The sequence below is a fragment of the Amblyomma mixtum genome, chromosome 5 (genome assembly GCF_055824585.1).
Source record: "Amblyomma mixtum isolate Tamu chromosome 5, ASM5582458v1, whole genome shotgun sequence".
Lineage (NCBI taxonomy): Eukaryota > Metazoa > Arthropoda > Arachnida > Ixodida > Ixodidae > Amblyomma > Amblyomma mixtum.
In genome coordinates this window covers 48,878,202-48,899,086 of record NC_143016.1, presented here as the reverse complement: position 1 = coordinate 48,899,086, position 20,885 = coordinate 48,878,202, and the positions used below count along the sequence as shown (strand labels likewise).

At 44.9% G+C, this 20,885-nt stretch overlaps 1 protein-coding gene across 3 annotated transcripts in view; it reads left to right on the top strand.

Moving 5' to 3' along the window:
* The window catches only part of LOC149342055 (uncharacterized), an 18,532-nt gene extending 2,158 nt beyond the window's left edge, over positions 1 to 16,374 (top strand). The window contains exons 2-5 of one of the 3 annotated variants that reach the window (XR_016282999.1): positions 1,514 to 1,581; positions 4,886 to 4,966; positions 7,081 to 10,683; positions 16,213 to 16,374. Coding sequence is in view for 2 of the 3 variants with exons in the window: in XM_089544364.1 (XP_089400490.1) it covers positions 1,514 to 1,581; positions 4,886 to 4,966; positions 7,081 to 7,301 (370 nt within the window). In the remaining variant the exon portion in view is untranslated. Of the gene's footprint in view, positions 1 to 1,513; positions 1,582 to 4,885; positions 4,967 to 7,080; positions 10,913 to 16,212 lie in introns of those variants that run through there. The other 2 variants (XM_089544365.1, XM_089544364.1) reach the window with 2 other exon arrangements.
* The last annotated feature ends 4,511 nt before the right edge of the window (positions 16,375 to 20,885 follow it).

Here is a 20,885-nt window from a genome sequence, read left to right as displayed (position 1 = left end):
CGAGTTTTATTCGAAATAAGGGAGTAATTACTCATTGACGTCCACCCGAGCGCAGCCATACGGCTACAGCCATACTGTTCCCACTTCGAGTTATTGATCAATTCGCTCTCGCCCTACCATAAGCTTGCCGTCCCGGTTAGCTCAATTGGTAGAGCGACTGCTCCGGTGAAGCGGTGGTGCCGGGTTCGAACCCCGGACCAGGACGAATTTTTCTTTAACTACGAAGTTTCTGAGAAAGCTGTAGAGCTTTCCTTTGTAGCCGTATGGCTGCGTTCGGGTGGACGTGAATGAGTAATTACTCCCTTATTACAAATCTACTCTACCTTGGGGGATTCCCCTAAACATTTGGTCGAGTTTTATTCGAATGGCGGAAAGTTATCAAAACCAGAGTGTAGAAAGCTCTCATAAGAGATGGCGTATTTGAGGGTTCCGGATTTATTTGAACATTTGGGGTTCTTCAAAGAGACACTACAAGGAAATACCCAAATCATCAAATCTCGAAAACCTTTCACGTTCAAAGCGACCGACAAAAACGCTCGAGGGTCCATTATTTCTATGATGCATTTGAAATGGAGCTTTCGGACCAAATTACAGCGGTTACCGGGAAGACCAGAAACGTGGCCAAGTGCAGGCCGCCTTTGTCGCCCCCCCCCCCCCCCCCCTTAGGCCTGTTTAGGCCTATTCCTTCATTCCGGCAACGCGTTGCGCGCCAGTGGTGTACTCACGGATGAGCAAAAGCAGTTGAGTCCGCACGATAATGACCATTAGTCAAAATGGCACTAAGCATGGCATCGTTGTAGATACATTTAATATGTGTTATATTACATACATGCGCTCCCTCTCCTCATTCACTGCACATTTCTCATAGCCTTCTGCAGCCAACAAAACAGGCCGCAAATTTTGCTGACTTACTTATCAATGCTTGCTGGACATATTCGGCTTTAATATCTTTTCGGCGGACGCGATGCAGCCAACCTTTCGTTCGTTTCTCTTCGGGCTTACCGAGGGGGCCAGATAATGGTATTTAGTCTCTGCCGGAGCACTTCCAGCAACCAAAGGTGCAGCACGCAGTCATGTCATTCGACCGATTACCACCTCACACGGTATGCTGACAACAATACGCCGCTTTGCTGCGGTGCTTCGCGTACCAAAGGCTTTTGAGTGCGAATGAAGATGTCCTGACTTCTGTACTGCCATGTTGCTCGGCTAAATTCGGTAAGGTCAAGAAACAGCTTGCGAATGAGCGGATACAAAGCGGACAGTGACTACTAAAAGAAGCGAAAAATCTGATGCGGAAAGCCAATGTGCGAATGCGTAATGAAGGTGGCGGCAATTTTGAAAGTGGTAGGGTTTTGACGTATTTAAACGAGTAGACGTGCGGAAGCATGTAGCAGTTAGCGTAGAAAATACCGCCTCAAAACAAGCCCTCGAAGACGTTGTACAACAATTGTTTATATGTTGCGGTTTTAAGCACGCTGACTTGTATTTACAACATTTTTTGTTGGAATTTCAGGACAAAAATTTCCTATTCTTTCGAGCCGGGACCGAGGGCTGACATGTTCCGCTTCTGGGATAAAAATGGTAATTATTTTTCGATCAAGAAATGCACCTGCAAAGTTCGGCAAATAGCCAGAAAACTGCGAACGACACTTTATCATTGAAAAGAAGGAAATACGAGTGCTACGTAAATGAAGCAATGACTGTCTGAGAAATATTCGTTACTCGCCACGTCATCAAAACGAGACGATGCCGCCCGAAGTACAAACACAAAGAGCCTACCCGGGGTTGTTAAAGAAAATGCTTCTATTGCTAACAGTGCTTCTTAAGTTCAGGGTAGCCATTGAAGCAGTTTGTCGCACTCACTAATTTTTCAGTATGTGTGTGAATGTTTCTGCTGCAGTACAATCACTTAAACAGAATACTGTATATATTCTAAACAAGTTATTTGCGCTGACAACAGGCACAAAAAACTTGGATTCATTTTACGGGGTTAACGTCCCAAAGCGACGCAGGCTACGAAGGACACCGTATTGAAGGGATCCAGATAATTTCGACCACCTGGAGTTCTTTAACGTGCACTTCCGCCACACAGTACACGCGTCTTCAGCATTTCGCCTCTATCGAAATGCGATCGCAGTGGCCGTGATCGAACCAGCCTCTTTCGAATCAACAATCGATACCAACAACGACTGAGCAATCACGGTGGCTCGAGATTGCTTTGGGAAGCGGTGTGTGGCGCACTCCACTAGAAATTCAGATGAAGATCGAGTCAAGCTTAATGTGCAGATCAATCGACTATTGAATTGGCATAGTACTAGGCACATGTGGGTGAATTATGCAATAACTGTTGTTGTGGCCCTTACAAACAAAAAGCGTCCATTGATTTTTTGCTGTTCCACAGATGGAAACCAACTTCTCCGTGTTTCTAATACAAGTATCTAGGTCCTCACATAACTAGCGATCTGCGTTGGGGCCGTCATATTGCACAGATTGCTATTAACGCCAATACAGAACTACATTACTTGAAGCGATGTCTTAAGGTTCTAGCATAGAAATCTCATTTTGCCTCTTCTAGAATATGGTAATACATAATGGGATCGATTTACTTGTCTCAATATTAAAAAACTAGAAAGGGTGCAAAAGAAAGCGGTCAGGTTCATCTTCAGTCAATATGGCATTACGGCATTTACTGAACTCCGCATTAAAGCAAGATTGAGGGCATTAACAAGGCAAGAGCGGGAACTAGTAGGTGCTTCATACTGGAGATATCGCGCTAACTTATACAGATACCACAAACGCAGAACAGGAACAGGTGAAGCGCTTATTTTCAACTAACTTTATTGGACAGGATGCGGCATTTTTACACATAACGAGAAAGAGCGAAACAAGAGAGAGCGAGGAAAAAAAAGAGATAGTTAATTGTCTTTGCATCTCAAAGAGAACACTGTCATCTGTCTACCTATAATCTGTCCAGGGACCTCAAACATTCCATTTCGCTATCTTCGAGGGCTACTGACGGCGCGCTAATGCAATTTTTTGTTCTGTCATTCCTGGTCTTAAAAGCTTCGATAATCTCTTTCTCAGTTTTTGTTTTAGTGTGACCTAGTATGATGGCGTCACCAAGGTGAGGTTTGCATCCTTCCTTGTTTTTTGTTCTTGATTGCCTGAGATGGTGGTGTCATCATGGCGGAGTTTTCTCTTCAGAAAAGAAAAGAAAAAGAAACAACAACAAAGAAGAAACTTCTGAGAAAAAGTTGCGGCCGATTGTTCTACTGTACATTCATAACCTGTTACACGGCTTAAGAAATTAGTAGGTAAGCGCAGTATCCTCGTTCTCTTTTATGCCCCGAAAAAACTCCTGGGACCGTGTGCAAAAATCAACAAGACCACTGAACAAAGCATCCTGCCCTGCGAAATCGCCCAAGACATAAGATACGTTGAGTGCGGTAAAGAAATGCTGTACAAACACAGCGCTAAATTGCTGTCTGAGGTAAGTCGGGGAAACCGGAACGTGCATCAACACAAGATTAAGGGAACATGCCAACACGTATGACCTGATAATGCATCCCAGCAACCTGGCTACCCACTGTCGTCATTGCAAAGAGAAACCCCGCCATGACAACATCACCATCACAGGCCAAGCAAGACCAAAAAACAAGAACGGGTGCGAACATCATCTGGATGGCACCACCATCATAGTTCACGCAGAAACGAAAACCGAGAGAGAGAGAGAGATTATCGAAGCATTCAATATCAGGACCACCGGAACAGAAAATTGCATCCGCGCACTGTCAGTAGCCCTCCAATATAGTGAAATGGAATGTTTGAGGTCTCTGGCCAAATTATTGGTAGAAAGGTGAGAGTGTTCCCTTTGAGATACAAAAACAATTCACTCCGTCTTGTTTTTCTCTCTCTCTCGTTTCACTCTTTCTGGTTCTGTTCAACTTAAGGACAACGCAGCGAGCTACGGACAGAAAAGAGATAGGTATAAAATTAAGATATCGGAAGCGGGTGGAATGGGTGAGTGAACAAATGCGGGTTAATGACATCCTGGTGGGAATCGAGAGGAAAAATGCGCTTGGGCAGCGGCATGTAACGCGAAGGCGAGATAATCGCTGGTCCTTAAGGGTAGCCGAGTGGATTCCAAGAGGAGGCAAATGTAGCAGGGGGTGGCAGAAAGTAAGGTGGGCGGATGTGATTAAGAAGTTTGCGGGGATACGGTGGCCGCAACTGGCGAAGGACATTTTATTCTGCCTATGCTACGAGACGCAGAAACCCTTTTAGTTTGCTACCTTTTAAAAAAAGACTGTTTTCAAATACTCAATCTTTCCACGCTCGGTAGTTCAGAGGAACAGCCTTGAGAGTATGTGGGTTAAAGTGGATAATGTGGATGAATATCAGTCGTTTATTGATATCAGTATGTGAAGCCTCTCCCTTACCGTTTAAGTTGCTTAGTACTTCCACTCAAGAGCTTCATATTTCCTGTATAACATCTTTTTCAAACATTATAGCTTTTTTGTCAACTTTGTACTATGTCGATGTTTACTTATGTATTTCCCACCCTGTCACGGCCCCTCCTTGGGCCTAGAAGTATTGTAAACAAAATAATAAAATGAAAGATTGTACAAGCTTCCTTCCACAGCAAAATCGGCGGCGTGGTATAGTCGAGCTCATAGGCAAAAAAGCAGAACGTGACACTACTCCGCATATTACTTAGCAAGTAGACCATTGGCCACCTTTCTGCAAACTCTAGATAACTGCCATCTGGCATGACCACATATATAAAACCCTTAGGGGAGGTTGACTGAGCCAGGGCAACAGAAAAAGGCTTGTTCCAAGCGGGAATCCCTCAATAGTGTTTCTCATCGTTATCATGCCCTTGCAGGAAACGGTACTGTTCAGAGCGGCAGATGTATTTACACGGACTACAAGGACTGCATTGTTATAGACTTTTACGACATCAATGGTAAGAGAAAAATAAGTGACGAACCACTCTTCATAGAGTACATGATATCTAACTTAGCAGGCAGAGGTCAGCCTGCATTTCACTGTCATATGAATTGTCTGATGTGTTGTTTGCTTAAATTTTGCGTAAGGACGCACATACAGCTTTACAGCCACAGCGGAGAAATGAAAAGGTGCGCTAATACACGGTGTGGTTAGGGCAAGAAAGTGCCGAATGTCAACCTTTATTTAAGTGCTCCTTTCCAACAAAAAAAAAACCGAAGTGAAAAGAAGCACGGAAAAGAGGGCTTTACAGGGCCTAAGTCTATATTATATAAATGAAATGGAGTAACACACTCAGAAAGTAAATTAAAGAGAAAACATTCCTGCGAAAAACAAAACAAGAAGATTTTCTTTCCCCGAGTCCAAAGCGCGGAGTCGTAATTTTAAAGATTCCTCGCGAAACTTTCCTGCGCCACGCCTTCCTCGAGAAGGCTTCAATGGCATATGGAGACGAGATTAAGACGAAAAGTTGACCGTAAGGGGCATATCACTGCCTTATACAAACATTTTTATTTACTTCGTTATTTATTTCTTGATACTCTCAATCCCATCAGGTATTTCTACAGGAGTTTGTTACAAAGGTTGTAATAAAGGCATTAATATAAGTATGTGAAAGGATAACTACATAGTGTTTAAAGATAATGGACCTATGTTAACAGCGTAGGATAAGTTGGCGTTAACTTACTTGCTGTTAACATAACTTCATTATCTGTCACGTTGTCAGGAGTTTAAAAAATATCAGCCCCACTCAGCCGGCCCGTCGGCACACGTTTCACTGCATCGGCGTCGTATATGCACACCTGCGAAAAGCCTTGTCTGTGTATAGAACCAAATCCACACAGAGAAAAAACAATGCGATGTGTGCCATGTTTGTAAGCCAACTGGCGGTCGAGGATAATTGGGGGAGCTCTCAAGGCAGCGGCGGCGCAATCTCCAGATTCTCGAGGAAATTGGCAAGTTTTTTCTCTACTCCAGGAGCGATTAGAATCTAGGTTGGTTTCTGAGACGAAAACCAGACAGGGAGTGCCGCTTGGAGTTGAAGTTACAGTAGAGCCGTGTTTATGAACTCGGTGGTAAGAAGCAGTCCACCAGAACATATTAGAAGACAGCGCTGAGAGAGAATCAGAGGTTAAAAAAATATAAGATAATAGAATCAGACAGACAGACTGTCCACATAGGAGACATGTGGAGGCTACAGGACAGAAAGATGAGATGAGATGTGACAAGCAGGTTTGATCCAAAAAACAAGGCGATAAATGTCGTCACGTGGCCAAAAAAGCAATCAATACGAAACCAATAAAATAAAGAGAAAGCTAGAATAAAAACTTAGACAGAAGAAGCTGAGAGACTGAACATGCAAAAGGCAAAATGTTCTTAACCAGGAGGGAATGGCCAGAAAGAAATAATAGTTGCTAAAAAGCGAACATCCGTGTCACAGTCCGGTCTTATGGGAATAACACTATCTCCATTGAAACAGCTGAAACAAATGAGGTGGCAAACTGAGGACGCAACATTGAATAAAAAAGAGTACCTAGAACGAACAATGCAGCCAGGAAAAGCAAGGCAAGGCCAACGGTACAAAAAAATAAAGACGTCTATCATTTCTTCAGAATTCTACAATACAAAAAATATGAACCACAAAAAGGGGGCAGGTGGGGGAAGGGGGGGGGGGGGGGGGGGGGGTGTTGTGAACAGAATATGTAAAAAACGCAAACTAAAGCACCCGAACGCAGAACAGTAACAGCAGAATTTAAAATGACCATATATGCATATAAATGCTCGGGATAAGTCGTAAATACAAGGAAGGATAAGGGCAAAAATTGAAGAACAACAGAAAAATATAACAGTGATGAATGTAGGTACAAAAAAAAACGAATACACGTTATGATTTGAAAAGTAAAGGAGTCCAAAATGGTTCTTGTTTGCCCAACTGGAAGGCAAGCAGTAAGAAATCAAGCAACTACACAGTGACCAAGATGCCCCAAATTTTGCAAAAGACGCGCTGTCTGTACGCAGCTTAATTCTTGCTCCTCTCTCAGCGCACTAGAGTTGCGTTTTTTTTTCTTTTCACAGAATGCATGCTGTGGACTTCGTGGGATGTGAAAGACGCTGTCTCGCAAACATGCATGGAACAATACGAAGATAAGTGCAACGTCACAAACATATCCTACGACGAATACACGTGCAGCCCATACATTAGTCTTTGGCGAGCGTTAAAAAAATCGGTATATTCAAAAACCAGCTCGATTTCTCCCATTGCAGATCGTGACATCTCTGATGGATTGTTTTATTGAATATTCAACAGGTACAGGCAAATCTTTATTATAAATTCAACTGCGTGTTCGTTTTTGGTTCATGTAGCGTCAAGTATTGCTCAGAATGTTTCACGGGAGGTTTGGTGGTAATATCAGAAGTATTTGATGGCGTTCCCAGCAAAACTACAGGAAATGTTTACTACATTCGAATCGGAGCGAAATCATGGATTTGTACAACGTAGAATACGACGGTAAGCAGGCAGTGATGAAGACGACGCTCCCCAATGCACAGCGCGAGAGTGTGGGGCAGTTTAACGCGAGGCGTGTTGGCTGCGACCATGAAATAAAAAAAAAAAACGACGATAGCCTAGTGGTCTCTCCGAGCGGCCCTTAAAGGAGACCTGTTCGCGCAGCCGCGGGTTCGACTCCCAGTCATGAATATTGATTTTTTTCTTCCCTTTCTCATCGTTCGACCTCAAATTCGCATCTCAAGCAAACTAGATTCGTTCGTCATTTCGAAACATTAGTCACCGCGGGGCGGAGCAGATAGACGTTGATGAAAACGACGCGGCGTGTTGGCTATGGCGGTAGCCTAGTCCCGAAAAGAAATTCTAAGGATGCCTACACCACAAAACACCTGGCCACCGTTCCCGTGAACGACCCCAGCTTCCAAAACATCAAGATTTTGTTTTTGGCACTATTTCTATGCAATAAAAAAACAAAATACGACGATAGCCTAGTGGTCTCGCTGAGCGGCCCTTAAAGAAAATAAATTCGTGCAGCCACGGGTTGGACTCTCAGTCATGAATATTGATTCAATTTCTTCTTCTCCTTTTCTGCTGGCCCGGGCTGCTGGCCCGAAAGACGTGGGTTCGATCCCGGTCGCGGCGGCTGAATTTCTTGAAGGCGAAATTCTAGAGGCCCGTGTGCTGTGCGATGTCAGTGCACGTTAAAGAACCCCAGGTGGTCTAAATTTCCGGAGCCCTTCACTACGGCGTCTCTCATAGCCTCAGCCGCTTTGGGACGTTAAACCCCAATAAACCAAACCGAACCAAACCTTTTCATGGTTTGGCCTCTAACTCAGCTGAAGATCAAAACTAGGGACCCGGCGATCGAAGCACGAGGTCCCGTCGTGAAGCTTTCGCGTCAAAACCTCCACTCATACGCAGATCTATTCATGCCCTTCTCCACGTACTTGTCTATTGACCGAACAACATGAGAGAACAATGTGCCTACATTTATCAAGAAAAATGCCGAGGTATCCCCACTCAAGCTCAAGAAAGTACACGCCTAAGACTACGTGCGAAGTTCATGTTACAGATTCCAAAACCTCCATAAAATGCTCCCTCCTGTGAACCGTGGACTTTTTTCCTTCAACTGGCACGCAGCATACGCAGTTAAGAAGCTTCACCGAAATAAGAAATTCTTAAATCCCAATTCGGGCACCCTTTGCGCTAGGGGAGGCAGACATGCCCGTACATAAAAAGGCTGTACATACTATATGTTGGCATTGCGCGGGTTTATAAATGTTCGTTGTGAGAGCCTTTCAATAAAATTCGCTTCACAAAATTTATTCTGTGCCTGAGATTGCGTTAGGCTACGACGAGCCAGACAAGGTGTAGTTCCGACGCGTCCACCTACGTCACCTACGTCAAGTTTTTCCGAAATATCGTGTTGTATTTACCGTAAACTAGTACACATCGTTATCTGCATACGAAATGAAGCCAATATTTTTTCTTGCCCAGCCTGGTATCCTTTCCGTGGCCCTAATCTCTACTATAGCTTGGGGTAATAATGTTGCTAAGGAATTAGTAACAATGTTTCTTTAGCGATCAGACGTTTAAAGCAATTACAGCGGCATACGCCCCCTAATGGCACGGGCTTCAGCGTCAGCACACACTAGCACTCATAAAACGCGCTATGTTTTTTTCACGTGGAACCACACAGCTCGTACGCCACACCCCTGCGCTCTCGTGACGCAGCAGTCCTTGGCCTCGACAGCGAACTCATGTCCAACAATCACACACTCGCTATAGGAAACCTAGAGTGGCAAAAATGATGCGATTTATTCTTATTGGCCATTAAGAGGTACAGACGGGTGGGGAGAGCCCTTAGTGAACAATGCGTAACAGTTTGTTATTATACAGGCAGTTAGACAATAATATGCCACTTGCATCTCAAGAATGTGACTTGAGGTAGACAAATGCGTGGACAGGAAATCTGTGCGGATCTCCATTGCTTGAAGCTAGCAATTATTGTATAGATGGACTTCGCCCATCAACTTCACCTTATGCAGGAAGGTACAGCATTTACAAATATGTGTAGCGTCACACAAAATTTCTTCTTACTTTCCGAAACGCCGTAAACACTCCACAATGGTGGTGCCAGGCAAACTGGTAAACTTTGTATCGCGTGAAAGTCAGGCAGTTCGAGACAATATGTAGGTGTACATGATGATGATGTTGGTCAAGCTGATGATGATGATGTTGATGCACAGCCTGTCAAACGGAATCATGTATTTCGTATTCTCCTGAATCCTCAGACCTCTTTGCAAGGTTGCGTAGCTCCAGTAAGCATTATCATCTTTCCTGTAACGACAATAAGCGCCTCATGGTAGAACGGTAGTTGGGCTAGATACAGACGTCAAAACTATTGAATTCAGCTTTAATTGCGGTGAAAGTTGTCAAAGAAAATGTTTTATGAGTAGACTCTTTTTACAAGAATACATAATGCCTACAGCACCCCAATAACCGCACCTCACGTTTATTTTGATGGAGTTTTCGAAGCAAAAACGCCATTCAGCTGCTTATAGTGTTTAGCAAGTGCTTAGGGTGAAACCTACCCTGACTCCTGATTTGAACATGCCATATATAAGTCTTCTTTTTTCCGCACACTTTCTTATTCTACCTTAGCTAATGGCATAGCACCATAACCACTGAGCCACCGCGGCTTTTTACTCACACAGGTTACTTTATTCAATTATTTCATTTGGCGCTAAATATATCCGATTGAGGTTATATCTCTTTATAATGTCCTCTCGACGTAAATACTCAAGAAGCCTATAATCGATCAATACTAAGCTCCATAGGCTCCTGCTGCAGTTAACAAAATTGAAATAGGCCACCAAACTATTTCATTTCAATCCAAACTGCCGGTCAGCGTTACATGTCCTTGTTCCATTTTGTTCGCGACAGCTTTTGTTTATACTGTTAATTATTTGCACCAGCATTTTTGTTTGTGTTTCTTTTGTATTTGCCACTTTCAGTGTGTATTGTTGCATACTCTTTGATAGTTGTCTATTTTGTAACTTTCCTGTATGACTGGCCGTCATCTTGATGATTGCTGACTAGTAAGGGGTCGGGACCTCGTCAAGCTCTCCGCACTTTTAGTCCCGTGCTCCTCCTTCTCCAAAGGAATAAAGGTGATTGATTGATTGATTGATTGATTGATTGATTGATTGATTGATTGATTGATTGATTGATTGATTGATTGATTGATTGATTGATTGATGTTCTGTAAAATTTAAACTGCATTAAACAAAGCGAATTCACGCACCAAAGAACGAAATTAATCACACTGTCCCTAGGTATATACTGACTGCACTTAGGTATATCATGGCTGAGTTATATTTCTACTTCTTATGTTCCAAACATGGCCCCCACATTATGTAACACTGCTCAGGCGTCTCTAAACCATATAATCATGGAAGACAGTTGGGCTAGTTGGTGTGTATTTGTTAGTGACTGCTACATTGCAACTAGCGTGGAAAGAACAAGGACAGCGACAAAAGGAACAAAAAGGAGCATGCTGTCCCGTCGGTTCCTTTTGTCGCTGTCCTTGTGCTTTCCACGCTAGTTGCAATGTAGCAGTCACTCTAAACTATAATGCCAGACCCAACTGTAACAGGCATAATATGCGCAAGACAGGATTTATTTCTTCTTGGGCAGAAATTAATAACGTGTCGCCGAAGTGGTTGCGTCATTAAGTGTTTTTTATTGGACGACTGGCTACTACTCCATGCAATACAACCACCTCAGAGGAGATTTTCCATGAATTAAACTCCGGAAAGTTACCTGACAAAGGTAGAGGTGTAAAAATTGTTTATGCAAATAGAGGAGTTCTAATAATTCCTTATACCTTCAGACAATTGGCCTTTAAGTGGAATATGCTGATGCAGAGCACTGTCAACGTTAAAATTCTATAGATTAAGGAAAGCTATCTATTTGACATCTGAGTCACCTCAAAACGCTTGATTGAGTCGCTTCAATATTTAAATTAAACACTTGCATTGAAATTCAGTTACGCCAATCGTCGATCATCGATAACACGTCTCATTGTCCCACATGAAAACTTAGGTCCCCCCATGTAAGGCTTGCCAGCAAAGAAAGGAAACGCATTTCGTTGTTGTTGCTGTTATGTGCCCATAATATGGACACTACAGACAAATGGGACTCTCAAAGCAGTGAGGAATGTAAACTTGGATGACAGGGTAAGCTTTCAGAAAAAAAATACTGAAGACCTTTAGCTCCATTACCAAACGATAGCCGCAAATATTTTATAGTAAAAATAGTCTGCTAAAAAAAACAGTAGAGTTAGTAGAACTCTATACTACCTATCTTCGTGAAGATCCCAGATCAACGAGTCACCAGCGAAGAGAGAGGCCCCATGACTGTGCTCATGATGCATTTGCAAGAAGTGACCGGTTGGGCTTATAAGAACCAGGTTGACCTTCCCATGCTCTCCGCGTACTCCACCTGCCACGGCCGGCAGTAGCAGGCCTCACACAGGAGAGCCTTGTCTGGTGAGGTCACCATCGGAATGACGACGTCACTTCCGGTATTGTGGCATCGCTGCCGGGTTAGATACGTCACGTTAATTGAGCCAATAGGATTTCTCCGCTCTGGCGACGCCGCTGCTAGACAACAAGTAAGGGTTGTTTTCTGGATGATGCCAAACGGGGCCTGTTAGGGGCACTGTTTTTGCGCGCCTCCTCCTCTTCATTGCTCTCACCACATTCCCTGCACATTCCTCGCACACGACTGCTTCTTTCTCTCCTTCCTCTTCAACTTTTTTTTTCCATTCTGTTCTCCCCTCACCGTCTCTCAACACTTTCTCTGTCGATCGCGATCAGAAGCAATGAAAATTATACTTCAGCAAAATATGCCATGACAACTTTTTTTAAGAAATCGAAAATGGACCCGCGTGTAGCTCCCCTCGCGCCGCGCTTGAGACGGCCCCATGAACAACGAAGTCAGCACTTGTCCATGAGGCGCGAACGGCACAGTCAATGTGTCCGTTTGAAGCCCAGGTGTGTTGCGGAGCTTTCGTTCATCGCTGTAGCTCTGACTTCATCTGTTCCCGATCAGAACATCTCCCTTCAAGCCGTTTCTCATGCTGTAGATGCCATTTTCCCGCCCCATTTTCTTTACGTCAGCGAACGGCCAGTCAGCTCTACAGCTATCTGGTCTAACTATACGCTAGAATTTGGCTCGGCCGCGGAACAGCGGAGTTGGTCAATGACAAAGGATTTTCTCTATCATTGAAGTAGAGAGCACCGAAAGACGGAGACGGCCGGATAGAAAACAGATGATGAGTTCAGGAGGAAGCCGCAAATCGGAACCGGAGAAGCATGGTACGGATGCGGAAAGAAGGCGGTGGTGAGATTCCAAAAATGATGCTAGTGGAGCTCCATTAATAGGGGTTTAGCATCGAGGGTTGAAGAAACAGACACATAGTTAGCCATCGAACACGTTCGGACAGCCTCAACTTTAGCATATGCAGCACGTGTTTCCGTGTTGCTCTCTTAAGGATGCTGATTTCTAATCTCGTTCAGTTTTGTTCGCATTTCAGGCAGAATGTTACATATTACGTTCTACCGGTAAAGATGCCAGACTATTTCAACTTCTGGGATAAATATGGTAAATATGGTTCTCGCAACAAATGTAGAAGCAAATTTCAAGTAGTCAGAAAGTTGGCAACGGTAATTAATATGAAAAAGAAAAAAATGCCAGTAATAAATAAGCAAATATTTCTTGATTCTAGAAAATTCATGTTCGCACTGGCATCGGAAGGCCGCAAACTTCTCAGTACCCGCCACCGTGGAAAGTACGAACATAAGTATTCTGCCCATTGATGTTGAAGAAAATGTTGCTTTCACTAAAGATCTTCCGAAGTTTAAGGACATCATAGAAACAACTTGCTGCATTTAATGATTTTCCAAAACCTGCGAAAATTTTGCGGCTAATGACTTAAGTGAAGCACAATATGTACGTTTTCTGAAGGAATGATTTAGTCAGACGGTGTTTCAACACAGGTCGACGCATAGTTCATAATGGGGCGCGAAAATCAGAAAAACGGTAAGTTTCTTAGCAACAAAATCAGCGTAATACTAAATTAGAGGACAATGAAAAATTTCAAACAGCATGAATGCATTCTGCAGTTTAGAGAAAAAGTTGCTCATGGGACCCTTTTTTTCATACTCTGGATAACTCCGATGTGGGCCCGCGCTGCATGATGGCTTTCGAATTATGCCTTCATCCCGCTTCGCATTTTGAAGACAAGATATTCCATGGTTTCCGAGCTCAGAATTCCAAATGGGTCCAAGTGAAGAAGCGAAATGAGCCTAAAGTTAAAATACTGCCGCAACGCATTACTGGTGCCACCTAGTAGTCGCGCTCAGGAGGCTGGCGCGCGCTCTTCTTCGCCCGAGAGCTCGCTCGCTAGTCGCTTAGCCGGCCGGGCCGTTTCCGCTGGCGCTTGGACGTTGTGGCAAATATAAACCTGCCTACCTGCTTCTGTGACATTTTGGTGGAGGTGCTGGGTACATCCCATGTCCGAAGAGCTTTTGGGTGCCTCTGAAGCCCCGCTACACACCGTGGACACACCTGTGCACAAGGCCAGCCGCCGCTTGAGAGTCTTAGCTCCCGAGTGTGGTCCCCTTCTTTCCTTACCGCGAACCATGACGACTACAGAGGCAAGCCAGCCCGTTCACCTTCCAGTGAGTGCCCAGCCGCTGTTCTTCCATGCTCCGCGTATGTCCAAGCCGTTCCATGGCGACAAATTTGAGGATGTTGAGGACTGGTTGACCAACTACGACCGGGTCGCTGCGTTTAATGCGTGGGACGAGGAGCGAAAGTTGCGGAACATTTATTTTTCACTTGAAGACGCCGCCAAGATGTGGTTCGAAAACCACGAGACTACCATCACCACCTGGCAAGATTGCCGGCAAAAGCTGCTCAGCACATTCGGCAACGACGCAAGAAAAGAGATGGCTGAACTGGCTCTACAGTCCCGAGCGCAGCGGCCCAATGAGAGCGTCGCCATGTTCGTAAAAGAAATGACTCGGATCTTCAGCCGCGCGGATCCGTCCATGTCGGAGGCAAAAACGGTGCGCCATCTTATGCGTGGCGTTAAAGAACAGATCTTCGTCGGCCTTGTACGTGACCCTCCATGTACTGTGGCTGATTTTAAGAAGGAGGCGACAAGTATGGAGCGTGCCCTACAACAGCGATTCGTACAATTTGATCGTTCTGCGAACATCACTGCTGTGGACTTCCGCTTGCCGATGAACGGCAACGAGAGTGGCGCCCTTCGCGAGCTTGTCCGAAGCATCGTACGTGAAGAACTGCAAAAGCTGCCCTTTCTCGACCAACACCCGCGTGTTGGAGGCATCTCGGATGTTATACGTGAAGAGCTCCGGCAAGCAGTACCATCAATGCCATCCCCCCACCCGCCTGCGCCGCACATCATGTCCTACAGCGACGCGTTGCGTACCCCTGCGCCAGCCCCGCCAGCACCCTACAGGCCCGCTCCTCTCCTCCGTCCTGCACCCCGACATCCAGCTCCGGCTGATGCGCCCGACACTCGACCGCCCGTTCGCAAAGAACACGTGTGGCGTACGCCGAACAATCTACCTCTGTGCTTCCACTGCGGCGAAGCCGGACACGTACTGCGCCACTGTCCATACCGTCAGATGGGCTTGCGGGGATTCTCACCGGATGCCCCTCGGCCGCGTTATGGTGAACGACCTCGGGGCATCGACCAGTACCTCAGCGCCAACGTCCCACCTGCGTCCCCACCGCGACGCCAGTCCAGGTCGCCATCACCGCGACAGTTTTCCCCCAACCGGCGTACTTCCTTCAGGCAGTCCCCAAGTCCGCGCCGGGAAAACTGAGGACGGCGACTCTCGGAGGTAGAGCCGCCGTCGATGAGCACTACGACCAACATCCTCCATTCGCCGATTCGATCAAGCATTCCGACCTCCGACCCCCCCCCCCCCCCCCCCCTACTTTCCGACGATCGCCGCAGGAGGCTGGCGCGCGCTCTTCGCCCGAGAGCTCGCTCGCTAGTCGGTTAGCCGGCCGGGCCGTTTCCGCTGGCGCTTGGACGTTGTGGCAAATATAAACCTGCCTACCTGCTTCTGTGACAATACTTTGCGCATGAATACCGAGTCAGATGTTTCGTCATGGAAAATAGGACCACCAGAGGGGGGATTTGCAAATGTGTCCAGTATCTTCACCATGACCTTAGAGGTGACGGAACGCTTGAGAACAGTATCTTCCTTTACACTGACTACAAGTACTGCACCATTGTGAACATGGTTGAGAGGCAAGGTAAAGAAAAAAAATGCGCAAAACTACTCTTCGAAGATTACAGCGTGCGCTAAGAGGCTTGGCAGGTAGTATTTGGCCTGAGTTTGATTCGAAAACGAGTTGTCTGAGTCCTGCGCTTGTTCGTTTTACTTTTGTGTAAGATGCAACTCCATAGCTTGCATATACAAGAGTGTGCTTATAGACGATGTTGTTACGCCCAGTAAAAACCGCACTCAAAATGCCTCGCGTTTTGCAAAAGCCATCCTCGTTTAAATGCAATGTTAAATGAGCTAATAACTTTGCGCCGCACAAGTTTCACCGTCCACTCATCGCCCTTGTTTTGCCTTTTGTCATTACAGAGTAGTTGCTGCGGACCTCCTGGGAGAAGAAGAAAGAATCCCCGCAAACATGCATGAATGAGTTGGAAAAGAACTGCGAAGGCACTCATATGTGCTACGATAAAGACACGGGCCAGCCGTTCTTCAGTTTTTAACCTGCCAGCATGACAGGCTCTGCTTAGATGCCATACGAGGATCGAGTTCACATAAGATTCAAAAAGTGAACTGAAAGTGCAACTGCGAGTGGTGGGTCTTGATTAAAAACTCAACGGTATATTCGCCATTGATTCATTTAGCAACAAGTATTTCTTGGAAATCTTACCAGGATGGCGCTGGTAAGCTCGCAGGTATCGAAATAAGGCTCAGTGACAGCATTAGTATTTCGAAGCCCTTGCGTCTTTCTAACAGGCCGCACTTCTAAGAGTACGGCCGACAATTCGTACATCTTTGTTCAAAAACATCCGCAGAGAGTGCCAATTAAGGATCAAGCATGTACAGGGTGAAGACTTTGTACCAGGTTAAAACGGATGGTGGTCACGTAGTTCAAAGAGCCTATGGCTTCAGACATGGAGTACCCACGGCCCTCTCGTCCACGGGGTTGAAAACTTCGCTCTTGAGGCAAGGGCATAAAACGTTTGTTTTAACGTAAGGCGTGGCGGTCAGGAAGTATGTTTAGTTAGGGGCTTCTCATGTTTTGTTAATATTTATTTACCCATGAGCATAATCTAGGAGCGTATCAGTGGAAAACTCGTGAAAGGTGCCCTGACTCTCTATGCACACAGCGATGACGCTTGTTTTTTAAAGATGTTGACGTTTTGCATCAAGTGAAACGCAAATTTTTAAATACTATTTAAAAATTTCTGCCAATAGTTACAACTTCTCCCATTATGAGCTGTATATAGCGGTACCGAGTAAGAAGAGTCCACCAAGTTATGTCAACATGTACGATGTGTCCAAGTGGTGCACATCACGAAAAAATACGCTGTGCCGCTTTTGTCATCCAGCGAAAAATATCATTACTCTGCCGTGCCATGTAATGTCGCAAGTGGTGGCAGCGGCTGCGAGCCACATCGCAGAATTCCGCCCGATACAAATCTTCGCTCTCTTGCTGTGGCAGATATAACAAAACGAAAATACATGACTGGTGTACAAGCGACTGTTATCAAGCCATGGCATCTGCGAGCGTTGTCTATATACCATGATTTCAATTAGCCGTGGCCTGTTTCTACCCGCTCTATTCTTTCTGTTTTATGCTCTTGATTCGCCCCACTACCTCTTCGTTCCAGTGGTGCAAGCCTTGCTGAAACTAGAGCCGGAACATAAAGCGATATTGGGCTGGGAAAACATACACAATGTATCTCTTAAAGTAATTGGGATTGGGCATCCGGCATTTACTTTGAATCAGAACGCAGAACCACGTCCATGCTGCAACGCTTGTCTGCAAGTAGTAATCACTATTCGAACCTTGCGGGGTCGTAATCCTCTGAAGAGTGATATTGCGGCATATTATCAGGATGAACAGTGAATTAAATATCTGTTCTTTTTCTCTCGACCATGCGTGCGGAAAATGCTATGAGTGGAATGCCAAAGTATGAGCTTTGAGTGCTCATGCACGTGCCATATTTGTTTGACACAGCCGCTAAATACCAAATGTTCTTTAATAGGCCCCATACCTTAACTGGGGCGATAACGCAAAACCACACGAATGGAATCAGATTTCATTTTCTCTCTGCATGCTTACACATTTTGCCAATATTTTGTAGCTATACAGTTAGAATTATCATTGTTATTGTCTCACTGTGGACTTTCAGAAAAAAAAAACAGCGGGGCTCACTATAGTAGAAGTTGTCCACAAATTCTAAGTGGTTTAACGCGAAGTGTGCGAAATAGTGAATGCGGTTTGGCTAGAACAGAAAGTTCTTGCCGAAATTTTTTTGTGAATAGGTGATTTTTTAGATTGCGTATTCTAATGAATCCTTTAATCGCGCTGAAACGGTCCATGTCTATTGAGAAATGGTTCCAAGAGAAAACAACATCCAGCCAGCTTTTCGTTTTAAAGAACTTCTATCGCGACGCTAGAAGAATCACCCTAAATGTGAACATAATACCCGAGGCGCCGTGTTCTTAGTGGTGTTTATTCCAACAAAAGCCGCGTTATCCGTTTCAGATATGACCATTGGCTTGGGTATCGGAAAACTTATATGCCGAACCCCGAAGGGAAGAAAGGTGCGCAGAATCGTGCTATTGCCATGTTGCTTTTCTTTTTTGCACTTTGTTGAGAAACGGAGATTGCGGAGTGACGCCTGATTTTCTAGTAGTAAAATAGTATATAATTTTGTACGACAACATAAGAGATTTAAATTCACTTACTAGCGGCTTGGCCAGGCCCTTCATGACCAACAATATTTCCCACGCTCTGCTTTCGATGCAACATTCGCATCTGCGGACGGCGTTGTGGCGAGTGACATTGCGTAGCCGACACGCACCCTGACGTTCATCACAGACGCAAAGAAAAACCAACTGAACGGACACAATAACCTACACAAGAAGCCCCAATACTTGAGTGAAATCCTGCGCTGTAGTGAAAACTCTAGTGCGCATATTTAAAGTAGTCACGAGGACATTTCAACGAGAGTTTTACGGTAACCTAGTGTTTTGCCGCTGGCCAGAATAACGAGAAGAGACTTGTAATAAGGGAAAGCATTGCAACTAGGAATCAAACAGCACTGGAGAAAGGAAGGTATGTGGAACCTGCCTATTCTAAAATTCAAAAAAAGATGTAAAGATTTCAACCGACTGTGCACAATTCATATATTTCGAATTTAAAGAAAGCTTTCTTTCCATTCATCTGAAAAAGAGATAAATATGGAACACGTGGTGAAGCACATGAATTAATAAAATGGATAACTAAAATAGTTTCCGAATTTGAGATTTTAGCAATACTATGATTAGTTTGGTAGTTATTACGTACAAAGCACAAAATTATTCAATTTTATTCCTATTTTCTTTTAGCGTACAAAAACGGAATCCTAAATTTACATGCAACTGTTCGCATCTGTTTATAGGAACATGACTCGAATCTGCAAATTATAGGCAATTAGTTAGTGTGGTAACTAAAGCTTAGGCATGTCTCTAGGCATATTCCTACAGGCTGTCACAACACTGACAAACCCTTAACGCTGATAAAAAGAACTATAACATATTTCGCATAAGTGAAGTTCGCGGTGCTGCATTTTGTTTACCGCGTTGTTTACGTGTTTACGGCGAGGCGAACCCGCGTCACAGTGCGTGGCTTTGCGCCATGTCTGCAGCGGCGTGCTTTGACATATTGTCACGCTAGCTGCAGGCATGAGGAGCGACGATGAGAAACAGATGGGTTGAAGAGGCTTTCCTTGAACTTGGGGCAACCGAACGTTGGGAAAGTGAGTGTTCGCGAAGCTCGCTGCAGGAAAGCGTAATTCTCAAATCGTGATGGTAGAAAGTGTATGTGTACGGTGTCGCGATGAGTTACCTTCTTTCCCCGATTGTTGATTGGTGGTGTTTTATGCGAAGCATATTACTAGAGCTACACTACAGCCCGTCGAGCGCGGCGGTGGAGCTACCATTGACCTTTAGCGTGACCACGTGACACCACGTGACAACATGACGTCACAGCAGAGGAGAGATGGGCTGCCGGCTCGCGCGGTCGGCCGCGGCGGTGGAGGCTCCATCCACATCAGAGGCGCTGCAGCTGACCACGTGACGCTACAGCAGTGGTATAAAGCTGAGCTTGCCTCGCTCTCCGGGCACTTACGAGGCGGCCAGGTGTTGGGATGCCGCCTAGAAGCAGGGCTGATTTGAACGAGAAGCGAAAGCTTCAGCGTGCCACAGAGACCGATGAAGAGCGGGATGAACGTCAACCAAGGAAAGCCATGTATTACCAAGCCTAGCCATCAATATGCTTCGCATCTGACTAGGCTTAACCTTAGCTAAGCCTCAGCCATTTTTCCTTTCCCCAATAAGTTATTGGGTGGATGTTTGTGCGGTACCTGATTGGTTATTCTCCCCACCGAGGGCGGGGACATTGGGTTTAAAACCAGCTGTTTCGGCAGGACCGAGGGCTGGTTTCGTCACGTAGTGACGAAACCGTCACTACGTGACTCGTGACTCGTGAGCCAGCCAAGTGTAAATATGTTCTCTCCTTGCTTGTATCTTCCTTTGTGCTTTTAATTGTTATAAAAAGTTAACCTTTCCAGAAGTCTCCTCTTGCAATGTGATTGAGCAATTCGAATCTGCAAGACGTCAAGAATCCTACAACAATCATCTTTAACCCAATTTCCCTCTGCGAGATCTTAAGAGAGGATTTCGACGGGCGCAGCCGTAGAGGGGACATTTTAACTGCATAAGTATAACAACAGATTCTGCAGCAAACTCTGTTTTACAAGGTCTATCTAGAAAAGTGAGGACGACACAATTTTCCGCGTATTTATTACGAAGAATTTTTAGGTTGGAGTGAACAAGACTCGAATTTATTTATTTATTTATTTATTTATTTATTTATTTATTTATTTATTTATTTATTTATTTATTTATTTATTTATTTATTTATTTCATACCGTTGGCCGACGTGTAAGGCCGTTACAGGAACATAGGAGGAGTGTAGGTGCGTACAGAAGCGTGTGAAATCATCGTCACGTTCGATAAATGTGGGTTTA